This window comes from Numida meleagris, chromosome 7 (genome assembly GCF_002078875.1).
Source record: "Numida meleagris isolate 19003 breed g44 Domestic line chromosome 7, NumMel1.0, whole genome shotgun sequence".
Taxonomy (NCBI): Eukaryota; Metazoa; Chordata; class Aves; order Galliformes; family Numididae; genus Numida; species Numida meleagris.
In genome coordinates, this window is record NC_034415.1 from 30,014,341 (window position 1) to 30,030,707 (window position 16,367).

Consider the following 16,367-nt stretch of genomic DNA (forward strand, 5'->3'; position numbering starts at 1 on the left):
GGCTCAGACCCGAAGCGCCGCGTGGGGCCGGCGCGGCCGCGGGACCGGAGCAGAGCGCGAGCGTGGGCTCGGGGTGCGGGTGCTGCCGTTCTCGCGGCCGCCGGGCGCTCCTCGCCCAGCGGAGCCGTGCACCGAAAATAAGAAGAAACACCGATACATTTCCCGTGCACTTCTTTTTTTTCCCTTCCTCCAGCACATGTCTAATGAATTACTGCTGCGCGTTCGCTATCGCTGCGGGGAACAACGCGCGTACGGATTTTGTTGGCTCCTAACGCTGTATTTATCAGAGATAAAAGGTGCTCGCGTGCCGGAAGGCGCTACTTCATAGAAATCTAAAACGCGGCCGCCCGCGAAGCGCGCGCCAACGCTCCGCGGTAAACTCGTTAACAGCGCGGGGATAGCATCGACGGCACAACGATGGGAGCTGCGGGGGCCCGCGGCGGGCGGCTCTCGCTGACCGCCGGCCTCCCCCGCGGCTCCCCGCCTCCGGTTCCTCCGCGTCGCGTTTCTTTGGCGACCCCCGAGGCAGGTGCCGATTTTCTGCGGTGCCATCTGGAACGGGCGATAGCTCTCGCGCTGGGCCTCGGGATTTATCTGACGGGGAAAGTCGGGTGGCCGGGACGGACGGGCGAGACTCCCCGGCGTTGCCCCCCGCGGCGCGGCGGCGGTTCCAGTGGCGCGAGGAGACGCGGCGCTCCCGGCCGCCGCCCCGCGGGTCTACTCCAGCCGCGTTCCGACGACGCGGGCCCCGGCCGTTCCCTCCCCTCCGCGATCCGCTCGGCGCGGTGGGCGCTCGGGGCCGGAGCGCCGCGGGGCCGCACGGGGATCGGAGGAGCTCCGAGCCGCCCCGCCCGTGGGGGCACAGAGGAGAGATCCCCCGGAGCGGGGAGCGCGGCGGGGCGGGCACTACCGGCCCCGCGGCGCTCCCGCTCTGCCCATCACGGCCGGACGGCTTCCGCCGCGCCGTCCCGAACCTCGCTGCAGCTGGAACAAAGCACCGCGTCCCCCAACGTCCTGGCGACTTTGGGGGTCCTAAGACCGATTTAAGTGAGATTCTCTCTGGGCCGATCCGTTAAAAAGCCGGGCGAGCGAGCGGGGTGCAGCGGTACGCGGGGCTCGGCCCCGGTCTCGCAGAGGCAGGGTCCCTGAATCCGAAAGAAAGGCAAAAGGGGAGCGAGGAGGGTGCAGCATGGGGTTCATCCTTTCTTACAGCGTCTCAAAAGCAGAATTCCCTTTTCTCAAACTCAGAGCGCTACCGCCGTGCCGGCAGCTCTCTCGGTTCGCTTGGTGGTAACTCCACCGAATAGCTCCCATCTGTCGTCAGAGTGAGCGCGCACGGAGCGGTGCAGAGAACAGAAGCGGAGCGGGAGCTTTAATCAGCGGCACCTGGCCGGCTCAGCACGCGTAGAGCAGCGGCACCGCGGCTGCCGCCCTCACCTGCGGCGGGAGGAATGCTCGCCCCGCACCGTCCCGAGCGCGGTGGTACTCGGGGAAACTCCGGGGGCAGCGTTTGTAACCGCAGGAAAAAAAAAAAAACGTGCAAGGAACGCGCGGAGCCTCTCCGCTAGAGGACACGGTCCGGTTCTCGGAGAGCTGCGGACGGGCCGCTCCGAGCAACCGAACGCACCGATGTTAATTAGCGACACCCGCGAGCTGAGGGGTGAGCTCAGAGCTAGAGCAACGCTACGGCCTCGCGGCATCTCAGGTGTTCCTCCTTTAGCTTAATGAGAAAGGTTTGATAATGGGATCTGGGCGCGGACGGTGCAAGGAGCGCGCTCAGCTGCGGGGCTCGGGGCACGGAAATCCCCTCCCGCGCGCCCGCGTTCCTTCGCTAACGCGGAGAGAGACGGAGCCCGAACCTTTGTTTAGTCTCGGGGGGCTGGAGGTGGAGAAGCTGTAGCAAACGACGAAGATAAACGGGGAGGGAAGGAAGGGGGGTGTGGGGGGCGGGAGAGGAGGAGGAGAATGTGGTGTCCTCTGGTGGGTGTTTTTTTTCCTCGTGGTGTTCTTTGCTGCCTAACAGCCGCGGTGCGGGTTCGCTGCCGCGGTAGCGCTCGGAGGCGGGTTCTGCGCGGGAGGGCTGAGCGGGCTGGCGCGGAAGGCAGTCCTCGCGCGGCACGGCCCACCCCCTCGCAAACAAAACTTTTTTCTGGCAGGCGCTGAGGGCAGAGACTCGGAGCGGGGTTCCCGGAGCAGCCTCGTGGCGCCCCGCCGCCCTTCGCGGAGCTGGTATGCGGTAGGGCAGGGCCATGTATTGGAAGAGCGACCCCATGTTCGTCTGCAGGCTGGAGGACAAGGACCTGCCCGCTCTCGGCGGCCCCTCGGAGAAGGTGAGTGGGCGGCGGGGAGCGAGAGCGGCGCCGCCGCCCGGTGCGGGGCGGGTCCCCGGCGACGCTCCGCTCGGCGGAAAAACTCCGGTTCCCGCCGCGACCCGGTCCGCGAGGCTTCGGCGCGGCCCCGCAGGTGCTCGCGGACGGGGCGGGTCGGGCCGGGTGGGGCTCCCCGCGGTGTTCCCCGCTTCTCCTGCGCGAGGCCGGCGGCGGCCCGCGTTCATGGAGCTCTCCGTGCGCTCCCCGCAGGCGAGCCCCGCGGCGGCCGACGAGGACTCCTGCTCTTCCTCCGCCGCACTGTCTCCCTCCTCCTCGCCGCGGTCCATGGCCTCGGGCTCCGGCTGCGCCCCCAGCAAATGCGTGTGCAGCAGCTGCGGCCTGGAGATCGTGGACAAGTACCTACTGAAGGTAAGAGCGTCCGCCGGCCCCTCGCCTCTCCGCCTCCGAGGCGGCGATGTCGGCCCGGGACCCCGGGAGTCGCGGGGAGAGCGGAGCGCCGCGGCGGGCACCACGCTGCGCGGGGAGGGCTCGGCCGGGCCGCGGGGCTCCGGCGCCTCGAAGCCGTGCCGGGCTCCCGAGCGTCTGCAGAGCGACGAGCTGAGTTCAACGGCAAAATGCTATAGCGCTGCGGGCGGACAGCCCGGCTCCGAGGAGTCCTGCCCTCTTCTCTCGCGCTTCTCGTCCGCTTTCCTTCATCACTGTCGTTGCGCAGTCGGCATCCGTTAACGAGCTGAGCCGGTTCTTCGACTTGCAGAAACGAGTGGCGTTCCTACAGAAGCGGGCATTTTTAAAGCTCTGCAGCTAGTTGCGTGTGTCTGTGAGACTTGGGCCATACAGGAAAGCTGAAACGATACCTGCGTTCTTAGAACACTTCCCCGCTTTGGGGCTGTGTTTTCTTGACGCGTTCCGTAAGGGAGCGAGGAAGAACGCTGGTGGCTCAGCGTGTGCATAACTTCTCGGTTGTGCTGTATCCTGATAAAGCCGTTGGTAGCACTGACCCATTTGTTGTTAGCTAGAAAAAAAAATCTCAGTGTGATGCTGTGAATCTGAACGGCAAGTTGCACCCGTTCAGAAATGTGGAGATGATGTATTCCTTTCAGAGGGGCTCTAGTAATTTCTGGGAAGTTAGCATGATTGAAAAATGTTTGTGCTAGTTTTAGCATTCGGGACTAAGCAAGATTATTTCACAAACGTGTGGCTTTAAACATGAAACGCTGAGGCAGTTTGGAGGTGGCTATTTTCCATCTGGATTGCAGCCATTGAAGTTATGCTGGGTCAGAGTCCTGCCGTCTCTCCTTTCAGAAGTGAGATTAGAAAGTTGTGCTTTCAGTCGCTTGATTCCAGCAGATGCAGACTTCAATCGTTATATAATCCTTCAAAGTGGAAGTTTGTAGTGTCACTGAGAACGCAAACGTTCTTTTTAGACCATTTGCTTTAGATCGCGGTCTTAACGAGGAGGTTAAAGGAATGCGTAGTCCGGGTTGGCATTCAATTCAAACAGGGTAGGTGCAGGCTGGGGAGGGTTTCTGTACCCATGGTTTTTGCTCCGGGAAACCCCAGCCACCTTTGTATGCGTGTGCGCACACGGTGTAGGATAACGGAGCAGGGATGACAGAAATCGCTTCTGGTTCCGTTAACTCCAGTGACATCCCGGTTGCCCATTTCCTGAATACTGCTGTCTGCTCTTTGAAAAACTTGAATAAATGTGGCTCGGAGCAGAAGATCCCTGAATGATTATTTTGACTTCAAATATCATTCCTTTCTGTATAGGTAGAGAAAGACATCTGGGAAATGTCTTCCTGATCAGCAGCAGGATGTCTCCTCAGTTCAGTCCTGCACAATGATAAATGAGAAGCTGGGTGGGTGACATCACACCCGCGTGTAACAAAGCTCCATGGAGGAGCGTTAGCGGTGAGGAGCAGCCCGCGCGCTGTGCTCCGTGCTGCCGGGATGTCAGCGCTGTGCCAGGTGCCAGCAGGACGCTGCGGGTCCTGGCGGGACCTGAGCCCCGGGAGCCTTCCGTGCAGAGCTGCCCAGCGGGCTCGGTCTGATGTTGTTGTCCTTTTTGCCTGCGGTGCGCCCGTTTAACAAAATAGTTGAGAGGATCAATTCGGTGACAGCTGTTATCAACAGTTTCGCATTATGCTGTGGTGTAAATTTGTCAGTGTATGAAACTGCGGCTGCCAACAAGGATAAATCTTGGGAGAGCGCTGGGCAACTGCGTGCTGTAATATTATAACCTGAGGAATGAGTGGAGCGGTCTGTTCCAGCCCGATCTGTCAGAGGCAGCATCTCATTTCTTTGCGCCTTGTCTGGTAGCGCTTTGGCAGGAGGTGCGTCCTGGGTCGAGTAGATCTCTGCTTTGCCATTCTGAAATAAGGGCTGAAGAGACTACTGTGAGATGGGAAATTGGCATGGAAGCTTTTAAAGGAAATTGTATCTATCGAAGCTTATTTATTGTTTGGTTTACGTAATTCCTCCTGTGCCATACAGAATTCTGTACAGGGTTATCACCCTGTATCAATTGTTTTGGTCGGTGGGAATGTTGGGTTTTCAAATGATTCGTCTGATGGGTGGTGCAGAATGTCTGCACTACAAAGGGCTGTCTATGAGAATGAAGAAATAAAATTCTGCACAGTTCATTTGCCCCAAATTTACACGTGGCTTTTCAAAACTCTGATTTGCTGCTGCTGCTTCCCAGGGCTGTAATTCCACTATGGATGTTATATCTCAAACCATTTCTGAATTTGCTGTAAAACAGCGGCTGACGTTTTGAAGCTTCTGCTCCATGCGCTAGCTGTGCTTTACCAGGCGTCTGGTAAGATGCAGTTCGTGCCGTGTTTCTACTTGGCAGACTGTTTTGTTTTTCCTTCAGTGTTTACACGTTAAAATTTCAAATGACTTTGCAAGATTTGTTCGTTGTTAGACAGGAGCTTTGTGGGCTGGGGAGTAAGGTGCAGAGTGGCAGTAAGGTCCTGCGAGGGCAGAGCTCGCTGTTACTCCAGCAATGTGAGAACAGCCAGGCACCAAATATCCACGTAGAACTTGAATCTCTTGCTTCCTCTTCCTGTGCTTTTAATTACAAAGCCATGAAAGCTCATTTTGAAGACTTTTGTCAAATTCATTCACCCCTAACAGATGCAGTTCTACTGGCAGTTTTGCCTTGGGGGGTACATTTTCTGTGAATCGTGGTACGTATCATTTCTGTCCTTTTTGGGTTGTATGAAGAAAACAGTTTTTGTAAATACAAAATACGACTCTCAGTAGCACAAACTGAGGAGTACTTGTCCTTGGGTGCTCTTGCAGGTAAACGACCTCTGCTGGCATGTTCGCTGCCTCTCGTGCAGCGTTTGCAGAACGTCTCTGGGAAGGCACACCAGCTGCTACATCAAAGATAAAGATATCTTCTGCAAACTCGATTATTTCAGGTATGCTAGGCAGCGGTAACATTTTATTTAATACAATTTCGTGCTTGCTTGTCAGGTTTTGCATAATCTGTAAATAAAATGTGTGTTTAGGTGCTCTCTATTTGGTTATTTGTATGTATATAGTTTCTTATTACTTTCTAAAGCAATTAAAGCGATTTTTTGCGGAGAGACTAGGAAGCCCCACACCTGTCTAATGCAACTACGTAACAAATCTTTTACTTAATTTATGCTTAGCTACTGAATTTATAGAATTGTTCACCTCTATGGACGCGGAGCGCGGTAGGTATCAAAGTGCCTATCAAAATAACAGTAAATTTAGCTTATGTGCAAAGAATCGTGACTGAGAATACAAGGCCAAGCTGAGAGGATTTTCTGTTCAGACCAGCACTCCAGTATTATACTTAAGATGTCACATGCTGTTGTTAACACGCCTCGAGGTAAATCTTTTGAACCTGAAAAAGGATTTCAGCAGCTACACATTTCTGTGATCAGTTTGATTTAGAACATGAAGCATTCTTAAGATTAGGATCTAGTCACATAAGGGAGAACATTATTAATTCTGGGTGGCATAGAAAGACTTTTTGGCCTCAGTGCTCAAGACATAAGATCTTCAGTCCAGAAAGCAGGAAGAAAACTTGCTGTGACCACTAGCACTTTTCCTGACCAAAATATTTATGGGATTCTCATCTGTGTGGTGAGTGGATTATTGCCAACTAGTCCATCTTGACACTGCAAGAAGGAGGGAGGGAACAGGCTGAGTACAGTGAACAACGGGAGGGGGGGGGTTGGAACAAAGTTATATTCATTTACATAATCCAACATATCCTGGCTGTTAGTTTCCTTTTGAAAGAGTAATGTTATACAGTAACAGTGTAAATATTTGCCCATATTTGAACTTCTATTGAAGATAATAAAATTGTAAATGTGACAGTAACTAAGGAAAAAACTGTGGAGATGGAGGCTTTCCCCCCTGCAGCAGAAGGGGACAATGAGTAGCGAAGGCTGATGTAGCTGAATAACCTGGACTACACTACAGTGAAATGTATTTGAATAACTGGGGGAATTTTGAGCATGAAGTCAGCTGTTCCTATCTCCTCCTCACAGCTGATAGACTACTTTCATAAAAAGAAAGGTGAGGATTTGTGAGTCCGTGCAGCAGTTTAAATGTTTTAATGTTGTTCTTTGCCTTAAGTAAATTATTAACTTTTATAGGTCAGTAGTGATCTTGCCTTGAGTTATCAGATACAACCTTGCTGATTTTGTTGCTGTAGAAACACAGTTTCGCAGTCCTCCAGTTCTGCCTGGTTGGTCTTGCTGTGGATCTCAGCTGCGCTTCCACGTCCATTTGCCACTAACCCTCCTGGAGCAACCGCTGTGCCTGGGTTGGTTAGCTTCTGACTTCAGCCTCCTGTTCGCCTTCGTTGTTTGCAGGCGGTATGGCACCCGCTGCTCCCGCTGTGGGAGGCACATTCATTCTACAGACTGGGTCCGAAGGGCTAAGGGAAATGTGTACCACTTGGCGTGCTTCGCCTGCTTCTCCTGCAAAAGACAGCTTTCTACCGGAGAGGAGTTTGCTTTGGTTGAAGAGAAAGTCCTTTGTAGAGTACATTATGACTGCATGTTGGACAATCTGAAAAGAGAAGTTGAAAACGGTAACGCTGCTTTTAAGAATTGTTCGTGGTTTAGTTTTAATTAAATTGTTGGGTTTTACATCAGCCTCCATCTTAAAAGAGCTAATTATCTGGCTTTGCTAAGGCTGGAAGCACAGGTTCTTGAATTAAAATAATGTGCAAATTACTTGATGTTTTGATTTTTTTTTTTGAGTTTGTATAACTTGTTTCCTATCCTAAGGAAAAGAAAGCAAAGTGTATCTAGTTGATAAAATGTTTCCTCTGTCAGTTTGCAAGGGAGTCAGTGGGGGTGGAATGGGCGGTGGTGTCAGAACAGTTTAACTTTGAACAAAACATGGCTTTTCTGCATGTGAAATTCAGCTGGCCAGCCGCTGTAAGTTGTTGGATGACAGTCTGATTTATGAATAACATCATTTTGAATGCTTAGCAGACAGTGTCTTCTTTTTAATGCTTCAGGTAATGGGGTTAGTGTGGAAGGAGCATTGCTAACAGAACAAGATGTTAATCATCCAAAACCAGCAAAAAGAGCTCGGACCAGCTTCACTGCAGATCAACTCCAGGTAGAGGCCACGCTAAAAACTCGAGTATTTCAGGTTTATGCAGGATGTAACTTCTGAACTGATAGGAAATCAGATGCATATGTGGGGGAAGAATAAGCTTGTACTTTATGCTTTTTCAAAAACTACCAAGACACAGCACGTTTCTGGAATAGTTTGTTAGCTTCAGCGGTTTCCTATGAAATAGTTACCCTTCGAGCTTTTTATTTCCCTGGGGGCAGCCAGTAATTCTGCAGAGTGGAAACAAAAAGGTTGATCTATTTTGATTGCTCGATGAAATCTATTTAAACAGACATTCACATCACTGCACATAATAAAGAATATTTTTAGAGTTACGTAATATGAAGAGTTGTGCTAGAGATGGGTACTGGATACGGCTTCAAGACGTTAGCAGGCAGGAAGCTTGGATTTTATTGCAGTGCTCAGTAAAGGACTGCAAAAGTTTGAGTTCTCAGAACGACAGGTAAGTGCCATGGATTCCTGTTAATATTCATGTGAATACAATTCAACTCCTGTCGGTGAATGTTTTGTTTCTATTTGTTTTATAGAGAAGACAGGGAATAATTGCACGTTTATTTCTTATCATTGTTCCTCCATACTTGCTTTTTAGCCAAGACTGTAATGTGATCTATATTGATGTGCACTGGGAAGACAGATTCTTAGTAGGGACTCATCTTTGCTCTCCTTCCCTCTTTTCTCCCCTTTCTCTCAGCCCTTCCCAAATGCTTCACAAGCATACTCAATCTCAAAGTATCTTTGAACTTCGCTGTTGCCTGTTTAAGCATACTGAATTCTGTAGGCTTGGTGTCGTGTTTCAAGAGCCTAGCTCCAGTATTTAATGCTGCTTGTTTGAGAGTGGGGGGGTTGACAGTTTTTTTTTCATAGAGCTGGGTGGAGTGAAATAGAGGAGAAGTGCATTTGAAGTTCTTGGCAGCAATTTTTTTTTACTGTCCAATTTGTTCTTGATAATGCATTATCGAAACATGTTTTTCCAATATCCTGTTATACTAGCTCAACCACTAGTTACGTTCCTTTCCAGTGTCAGGACAAAAGGGGAGTGGGAGCCTAGGAAGTCTGGGAGTACAAAATCAAAACTCCTGGTAGGGTCAAGCCTGCCTGGTGCGGGTGGGAACTGCCTGCATCTGCTTTGCTTTCGGAGCTCCTTGTCTTGTAGCTGTCTTGACAAGAGTTAGCTCTGGATTGCCTCAAATATGAGTAATTTCTGCCCCCCTGGATCACCACTTCACCAAACTAGCCTGTTAGGGAAAAACACTGTGATCAGTGCCAGCTCACTGTGAGGATGGTAACAGCGAGACCAGATTCAGAAGCATCAACCTGCAGTGGAAAGAAAGCAGCAGCTTTCTCCCTAATTCTAGCTATGCATTTTTCATGTTCAGTTTATAGAATTCCTTTGGTGAGTTTCTGGATGCAGACTGATGCTGCAGTGTTAATTTTCTACTGCTCTGCTTTGTCAAGGAGTCCTTCTCCTTTCGACGGTAAAAGCAGTCAAGTTTAGTTAAGCTGAGGTGTGATAAGTGCATAACATACATGGCACACAGTGGTATAATGCTTGATTTGCTGTTTCATCCATGACTGAAGTCAAGGTGTTATAAATCTACAATAAGGGCACAACCTGGAAAAGGCCTAAGGTGCAAAGGCACTGGACATCAGGTTTGAATTTCTGCAGGAAGGGGACTTTCTTTTACAACATGAGCTGAATAAATGACAGGCCCAGCTCTCAGAGTAGGAACTGGATTCAGGGCTTCTTCTGCTTTGACATCAATTAAACTTTCATGTTTGCTTTTCCTGTTTAACTAGATTGTAACCTACTTCAGCAGATATGAGACCTTGTTTTAGATGCTTGCAGTCTGCTCCATGCAGTGGTCTTGGTACCTGTTCTTGACATAAGACTTCCAGAATTGTGCCTAAGGATGCAAAAGGATGTCCATGTTTTTGATGTTTTTGTATGAAACTCAGTAGGAAAGTAAACAGTTCAAATGTTTCTGTATTTGAAGAGTAGTTGTCTGAGGTCCTCAAAGATGAAGCAAGGCAAAATTTGCAGACCATCAAGGAACAAAATCCAGAAATGAGAAGCTACATTTTACTAAACTGCTGAAGAAGTCCTGCAGAAATCTGTGAAGTCTTACCTCCTTAATGAAGGTAAAATCTTACAGGTTCCAGAGCTGCTCAGGATACAGGTCAGGTTGACGTCTCCTTCAAGAACTGTAATTCACATGCTAATTTGTTACAAGGATGAGTCCAACCAAATGGCTGCATAGCGCAGGTCCATCAGGGTGCAGCCTGAGTGTCTCTCACATCAGAGGAAAGTAAATGTGGTACGAGGAGCTTCCAAGCTGCCCCCATTCTCCATGTAGCTGAAAAGAGCATCAAGTTGCTCCATATAGTGCAAGATGCAGATAGCAACTGACGAGTTCCAAGAACACAACCAAAGCTCATTCCTTCCTTATGCTGTTTTCTGCAGTCTGTTGCTGTAACCATTTTCTTTATCAAGCATGCTTGAATTGCTTTGCAGTGTGTTTTCTTTCACAATCTCTTTAGTACAGTTGTAACTGAATGCTTAGTCCATTTCTGACTGTTTCCAAGCAGAATTCATCTCTCACAAATGTCTCAGTTCAGTTAAGCAGTATGAGGGGCTTCTAAACTGGGTGTGGATTTTGTGGATTATTTAAAATATATTTTTTCCCTTTTTACTGGGGACTGTCTGGGAACTAGAGATTACAACAGTTTCTTTAAAACAGAAGGAGAAGGATCACGGTCTGAGAGAATTCTTCTGCACACAGAAAAAAAATTCCAGCTCTTATCTTTTCAGGTTATGCAAGCACAGTTTGCTCAGGACAACAATCCAGATGCACAAACACTTCAGAAACTGGCAGAAAGAACAGGCCTGAGCCGGCGCGTTATACAGGTGACTGCTCTAAGTTACAAAGTCTGCTACGCATCTGTTGGAAATGCTTAGTGGCAATTTAACAATACTAATGTGGTCATTGTGAGGTGGAGAAAGATCTAATGTGGCGGTTTATTAAAACTTCAGACAACGTCCTTAGCTAGGAGTAGGTCTAGAACCAAGATGTCATTGCGGATGAGTTGCAGTATTCTTATGCTTTGTATGGAGGATTTGTAATCGTCCGGGAAGAAACTTCACTGCCTATACAGCACAGAATTGGCACTGAGCTTCTTATAAACATAAATTTACGAATTCAGTAACATGTTCTTAAGAGCTGCGCTTTCTGGAGATGGCTTGTGATATATATAACACAGACATTAGGACTAATTACCTAGCGATCTGTTTAGAGAGCAGAGGTAAAATATGTGCCCAAGCCATTTAAAACTGAGAAACACAAAGTCAGGTTTTTATGGTTCATACTTCGCTTGAAGTTTCCTCTTGGCAGCCATCACATTCACGCTCTTTTTCTATATAAATGTATTTTTCTATATTGATTTATAAATTTATATAGTTAGAAAGAAGCTCGTTCTTCCCGTCTCTCCTCCTAGCCCAGGAGATCTGACAGAGTTTCTATAGGAAGTAGGTGGCTGGAAACTGTGATCAAACTTCTAAAAAGTTGAAGATCACACACTTCACATGGGAAAGAAAAATAGGTACCCTATGAAAAACCTCTTACTGCCAGCAGTGTTGAGGCACAGGAGATGGCTGTGTCTCTCTTATATACCCGGGTACAGTACCTGTGTGTGCCCAGCCAGGTGCCAGGAACCTCGCAGCTCCTCACAGCGCCTGTCTTCTGTGGGCTACTTGTTGCTACAGGAGCTTTCCTGACTTGTTCATGTGTGCTTAAGGTGCCACGCATCTTCAGAGTAGGTGTTTCTTCTTCTGGACTGTCAGTGCTGTGTCTGAGGCCCAGTTAACTAACCAAGCTCTGAGGTTTATATCAAGTTAATGTCAAAGCAGAATGCAATTGATCAACGTGATGTAATTTTTTTCCCCCTTTTTCAGGTGTGGTTTCAGAATTGTAGAGCACGTCATAAGAAACATATTAGTCCTAATCATTCATCTACTGCTCCAGTCACAGCAGTTCAGCCCTCCAGGCTGTCTCCACCCATGTTAGAGGAAATGGCATACTCAGCATACGTACCCCAAGATGGGACTATGTTAACTGCCCTGCACAGTTATATGGATGGTAGGTACCACTTTGAATATCCAAGTAAAATCATTACTGACTGTAACAAGAACAGTTTACCAAGCTCCCATTAAAGAAGCTTACCAGATTTCACATTTTATTCTTTGTAGAATATCTTAATACTGTATTTGCTCTCTGTGCCTTGTTAAGAAGTGCACCACTTCTGTCAGTAGCCCTTCACTGTAGTGGCATAGCTGAAGGTCTGGGTATGAAGACTACTTTCTGTGCTTCCTCCAAACCATGAGTACTAGTAGTAAGAATTCAAACTCTTGTTTTTGTAGCATCCATGCTGTCTTTTCTACAATATCTAATTTTAATGAAAACTACTGACTGCCCACTCCCTGACCCTTACCCCACAAACTGTAGGCGCACTGAAAACTTAAGCTTCCTTCACAGTAACACATAATGGGGGGGGGGAGGGGGAAGCTTCATTTTCAAAAAAAAGTGTTGTCGTTGTGTGTTATTTGACCTGACAAGTAAGCAAGCAAATTGGGCTTAAACTCATGATTCGGAGAGACTGAAACATTTGGGAGGTCTGGACTCTCAGCTGCACGTGTGGCCTGAGCTCATTCTTCTCCAAGTGGTGTGTGAGGTGGGCTGTGGTTGGAGGCAAATGAGCGCTGGGCCCAAAGTATGGGGTTGGCGGAAGTGCTTGTGATGCCATCAAGCTTGGTATCAAGCTTGTCTAGGAAAACAGTGCTTGGTTCAGTGGTTGGGACTGGTGAACATTTATTTACCCAGTGGGATTTTACTAGTTTGTATTTTTCTACTTCCAGTGAAGTTGACAAGTAAATCTTTCTGTTTTTGTAGCTCATTCACCTACAGCTCTTGGACTCCAGCCTTTGCTACCCCATTCAATGACACAACTGCCAATAAGTCACACCTAATTCCTTTCTGTCAGGGATATAAGCTATTAAGGATGTAAGCTGAAGTCACTTATTGTGGATGAGAGTTATCATTGGAAAGATATTAATGTTAACTTTTTATTTAACATCTAAAGCATTTTCAAGAACATTTTTGCTGCCCAGGTATGTAAGTATACATTTAGCCTGCAAGACACTTTTATGGATTCTGCATAATTACATATTCCATTGTTTACAAGCCTTATTAAACACCTTTTTGTATTGTCTGGAAGTAGATCACTCTAGTTATGTATTTGTTAATTTATTTGTCATCAAAAGAGCACTTTGCCTAAAAGAAAGGACTGACAATTGTGCAAAATGTTTACAATACTTTGTGAGTTTGTAGTTTATCATTAGTTTGTATCGGTAAGTTATTGCTAAAAGTATTACTTGTATTTGAGTTGTATACAGCCTATATGTTAAAGCTTATTTCCGTGAGTTCGCAAAAATAAATTTTGGTTGCAAATATTTTCCAAATGAACTAAATAAAGTTTCTGCTGTAGCATGCTAAGCAAAAACGTTGCTGTGTCTATGGTTGAACTGTGAGCATTTGTGAAGTGCTTAACTTAAATCTTCATCTTCCGAAGAGAACTCCAGGTTATACCTAGGTACGCTGCACTAGACCTTTTCAGGAGTGTTCATCTGTCCCAGCTGATCTTAAAAATCCTTCTAATGGGTTTAGATTGGTCTTGAAACACCAGAAATAGGTGCCCACTTCAAAGTAAATGTACACAAAACTGTGGCTTTCCTCAGAGTGAGGTTGCACGCTTGCTCAGTAAGGGAAGCTGGATATACAAGATAGATTTGGCTGTGATTTAAGTCAGTGAGTGGAGATCTGCTTGCCACATTTTGTGTGTATGCTACTTCAGCTTCTGATTTTTTCAATGGTTTTACCTTTTGATTTTGTTCAGCAGGAGGATGACTAATGCAATATTTAAATAGTCTGCATTTCAGTTCTGTTTTGACTGACCTGTATCACACTGCATACAAATAGAAACTGCAATTCATTCAGATGCTGAAGAGTATGCTGTGCTTAACTGTTAACATGAATTAGAACTGCTAAGCCTGAATTAGAAAGCATGGAGCACTGACTTGATGGGCAAAGGCTAGTGCATGCTATCAACTGAACTGATCTTTGTCTTCACAGGCTAGTTTCCTTCAAGGATTTAAGACTGGTAGATCCCATCTGCACACCTAAACTTTACTTGCCTCAGAAGGAAATCATACTTTTGAAGGTGTGCGTGAGTTCTTTTTTTCCTCTCCCAATGGATTTAGTGTCTCTAATGTGTGAAATTTCATATCTGTTCTGGTCAAACCATTTCAATTTGGTTTGCCACCATGGAAAGATTATGATCTCCAAAGCCATCACTTCAGTGGCAACTTCTGAATTATTCATGTTCCACAAATTAAATTCAGTTGCCCAAGCAACTGTGTAGCAAAAGCGCATTGCTTTGTCTAGGCTGACATACCCTGCCACAAATAACGCTAAAGACATAAGCTCTTGTGGAACTTGAATGGAACTTTACATTTCATTTTAACGTGCATCATATTGAAATATGCTGGGTGGAACACTGAATTAAATACATCATTTTCTGTACCTAAGATACCCCCTGTGGCTGTGTGGTACAAAATTGCATGCATAGTACTAGACAAACCAATTCTTGTTGTTTTGTTGGATCTGATATGCAAGTAGGAGAATCTTACTGCTGAAGTTGTAAGTTAAACACCAGAAGTGATGGTAATTTAGGCATAATTGATAATGTAAAATACTGCTCAACTGTCTTTCTTTCAAGTGCAACTTGACTTGCACTAAGTCTCTCTAAAAAAAAAAAAGAAAGAAAAAGTAATTATTCACTCTAATTTGAAGGACTATGCAGCTTCAGGTTCCTCGAGAGACAGAAAGACCTATTTATGAAACATTCCCTCCCATCCAGTTCCACAGACAGAGCAGCATTAAAGAAAACGATGAGTGATGTTACCATTTCCTTATGAAAAAAAGGAATCAGGAGAAAATGATCTTTGGCTGTGAATGCTCGAGCAGCTATTTACAAAGTGAGTCTGGGGAAATGTGGAGTTAAAAATAGGAGGCTCCGGTAGTGGACCTGGGCTGTGAGCATTGCCTTGGAGTGTGTAGAAGTTGTGCTGCTTGCCTACCTTCAGCTGCCAGGCTGTGTGGAGCTGAGCAAGTGTACGTAAAGCATCATTCCAATGCTCTCAACTGAAGCTGTTGCTGTATCCTGACTTGTAGACTTGAATGTTCATCTTTTTCTACTTGCTGTGCACTTGCATTTTTGACAATGTGCTGCTGACTTCTTCTGACCCTGGCTCCATTCTTTTACTTTATAAAGAGGAAGCAGTGACAGGCATTGTTATGCTCAGAAAATTCAAGGGATAGCTTTCTAGGAAGAGAACATGACTATCACTACAGCAGGAGTACAAAATAGCATGCTGAGCCTTCTAGATAGGTTTGTATAGGTTTGATTTTAAAACTGAAAAGCAATGTTGTATGGAATGAACTGATCTATGGAACAAATTGGTTTTAACATGTCACTTAAAAGTAGCCTCTCTTGAACAGAAAACAATGCAGATCTATGCAGTGTTCCACATTTTGGATAAGTTTGCAGAGAACGGCGTTTGTCCCTCGGATCCTAAATTATTTATCCTAGGAAGGGCACTTTGTACACGTGGCATTGGAACTATTAGTGAAGAAATTGAAAACTGAGCTATAATTATATAAAATGTACTTTGCGTCAAGAAGTTCTCAAGGGAAGAAATACTACTAATAAAATAATCATGCATCTGTCTTGAATGCACTGGGAGAAGACTGCCTATCGACTTTCAGTCTGCTCCCCCTCCACAAGTCTAGCCAGTGCAAGCTGAGGTTGGCTTGTGTATTATTGTGCGCTGGAACAAGTAAGTGCAACTACACTGCAAAATATGTCTTTAAATGCATTATATTTTCCCTCTTACAGGAAGAGGGAAAAATATGGATAGAAAATATTTTTGCTGTATGAATCTCACAAAATGGATGGTCTGTTATTAGAAGCCAGCAGTAGTTCTGTTTGCAGGGTACAGAAATATCTATTCTAGAATCTTCAACATCCTTCAGAAATACTTCAAAGTGCAGTTAAATACTGGAATACAGATGCTTTGAAACTCCACCTGCTCAGTGGAGGTATGGGTTTACGTTTATATACAGATACATCAGGGAATTCGTTGGGCATTTTCTAGTCTACTTTTCATTCCAAGGTACTACTGATATAGCTACTTAACTAAACTGGTCTTAAATGTCTTAAATGTCTCCATCAGTAGATATTTTTACAGAATTCTCAGGAACTCTGATGCTCTCTTCCCTCTCTCCTTCC

General features: G+C 46.6%; 1 protein-coding gene across 2 annotated transcripts; it reads left to right on the forward strand.

The window, feature by feature from the left end:
- Positions 1,065–14,842, forward strand: LHX8 (LIM homeobox 8). 2 transcript variants are annotated; one of them, XM_021405422.1, is made up of 9 exons: positions 1,065–1,885; positions 2,157–2,330; positions 2,580–2,738; positions 5,637–5,758; positions 7,190–7,410; positions 7,846–7,949; positions 10,777–10,872; positions 11,917–12,100; positions 12,911–14,842. In XM_021405422.1, the coding sequence occupies exons 2-9, from the start codon at positions 2,250–2,252 to the stop codon at positions 12,985–12,987; spliced, it is 1,044 nt and encodes a 347-aa protein (XP_021261097.1). In that variant the 5' UTR covers positions 1,065–1,885; positions 2,157–2,249; the 3' UTR covers positions 12,988–14,842. The 2 variants fall into 2 exon arrangements, with proteins under 2 accessions (XP_021261097.1, XP_021261098.1); XM_021405423.1 differs by lacking the exon at positions 1,065–1,885 and adding an exon at positions 1,943–1,980.

What these genes read in the sequence shown, in the direction of transcription:
- LHX8 (XM_021405422.1), top strand. Translation starts at nt 2,250, where the DNA reads ATGTATTGGAAGAGCGACCCCATGTTCGTCTGCAGGCTGGAGGACAAG. An exon ending in TGGACAAGTACCTACTGAAG is followed by an intron (nt 2,739 to 5,636) that starts GTAAGAGCGTCC and finishes GTGCTCTTGCAG; the next exon opens with GTAAACGACCTCTGCTGGCA. An exon ending in GAAAAGAGAAGTTGAAAACG is followed by an intron (nt 7,411 to 7,845) that starts GTAACGCTGCTT and finishes TTAATGCTTCAG; the next exon opens with GTAATGGGGTTAGTGTGGAA.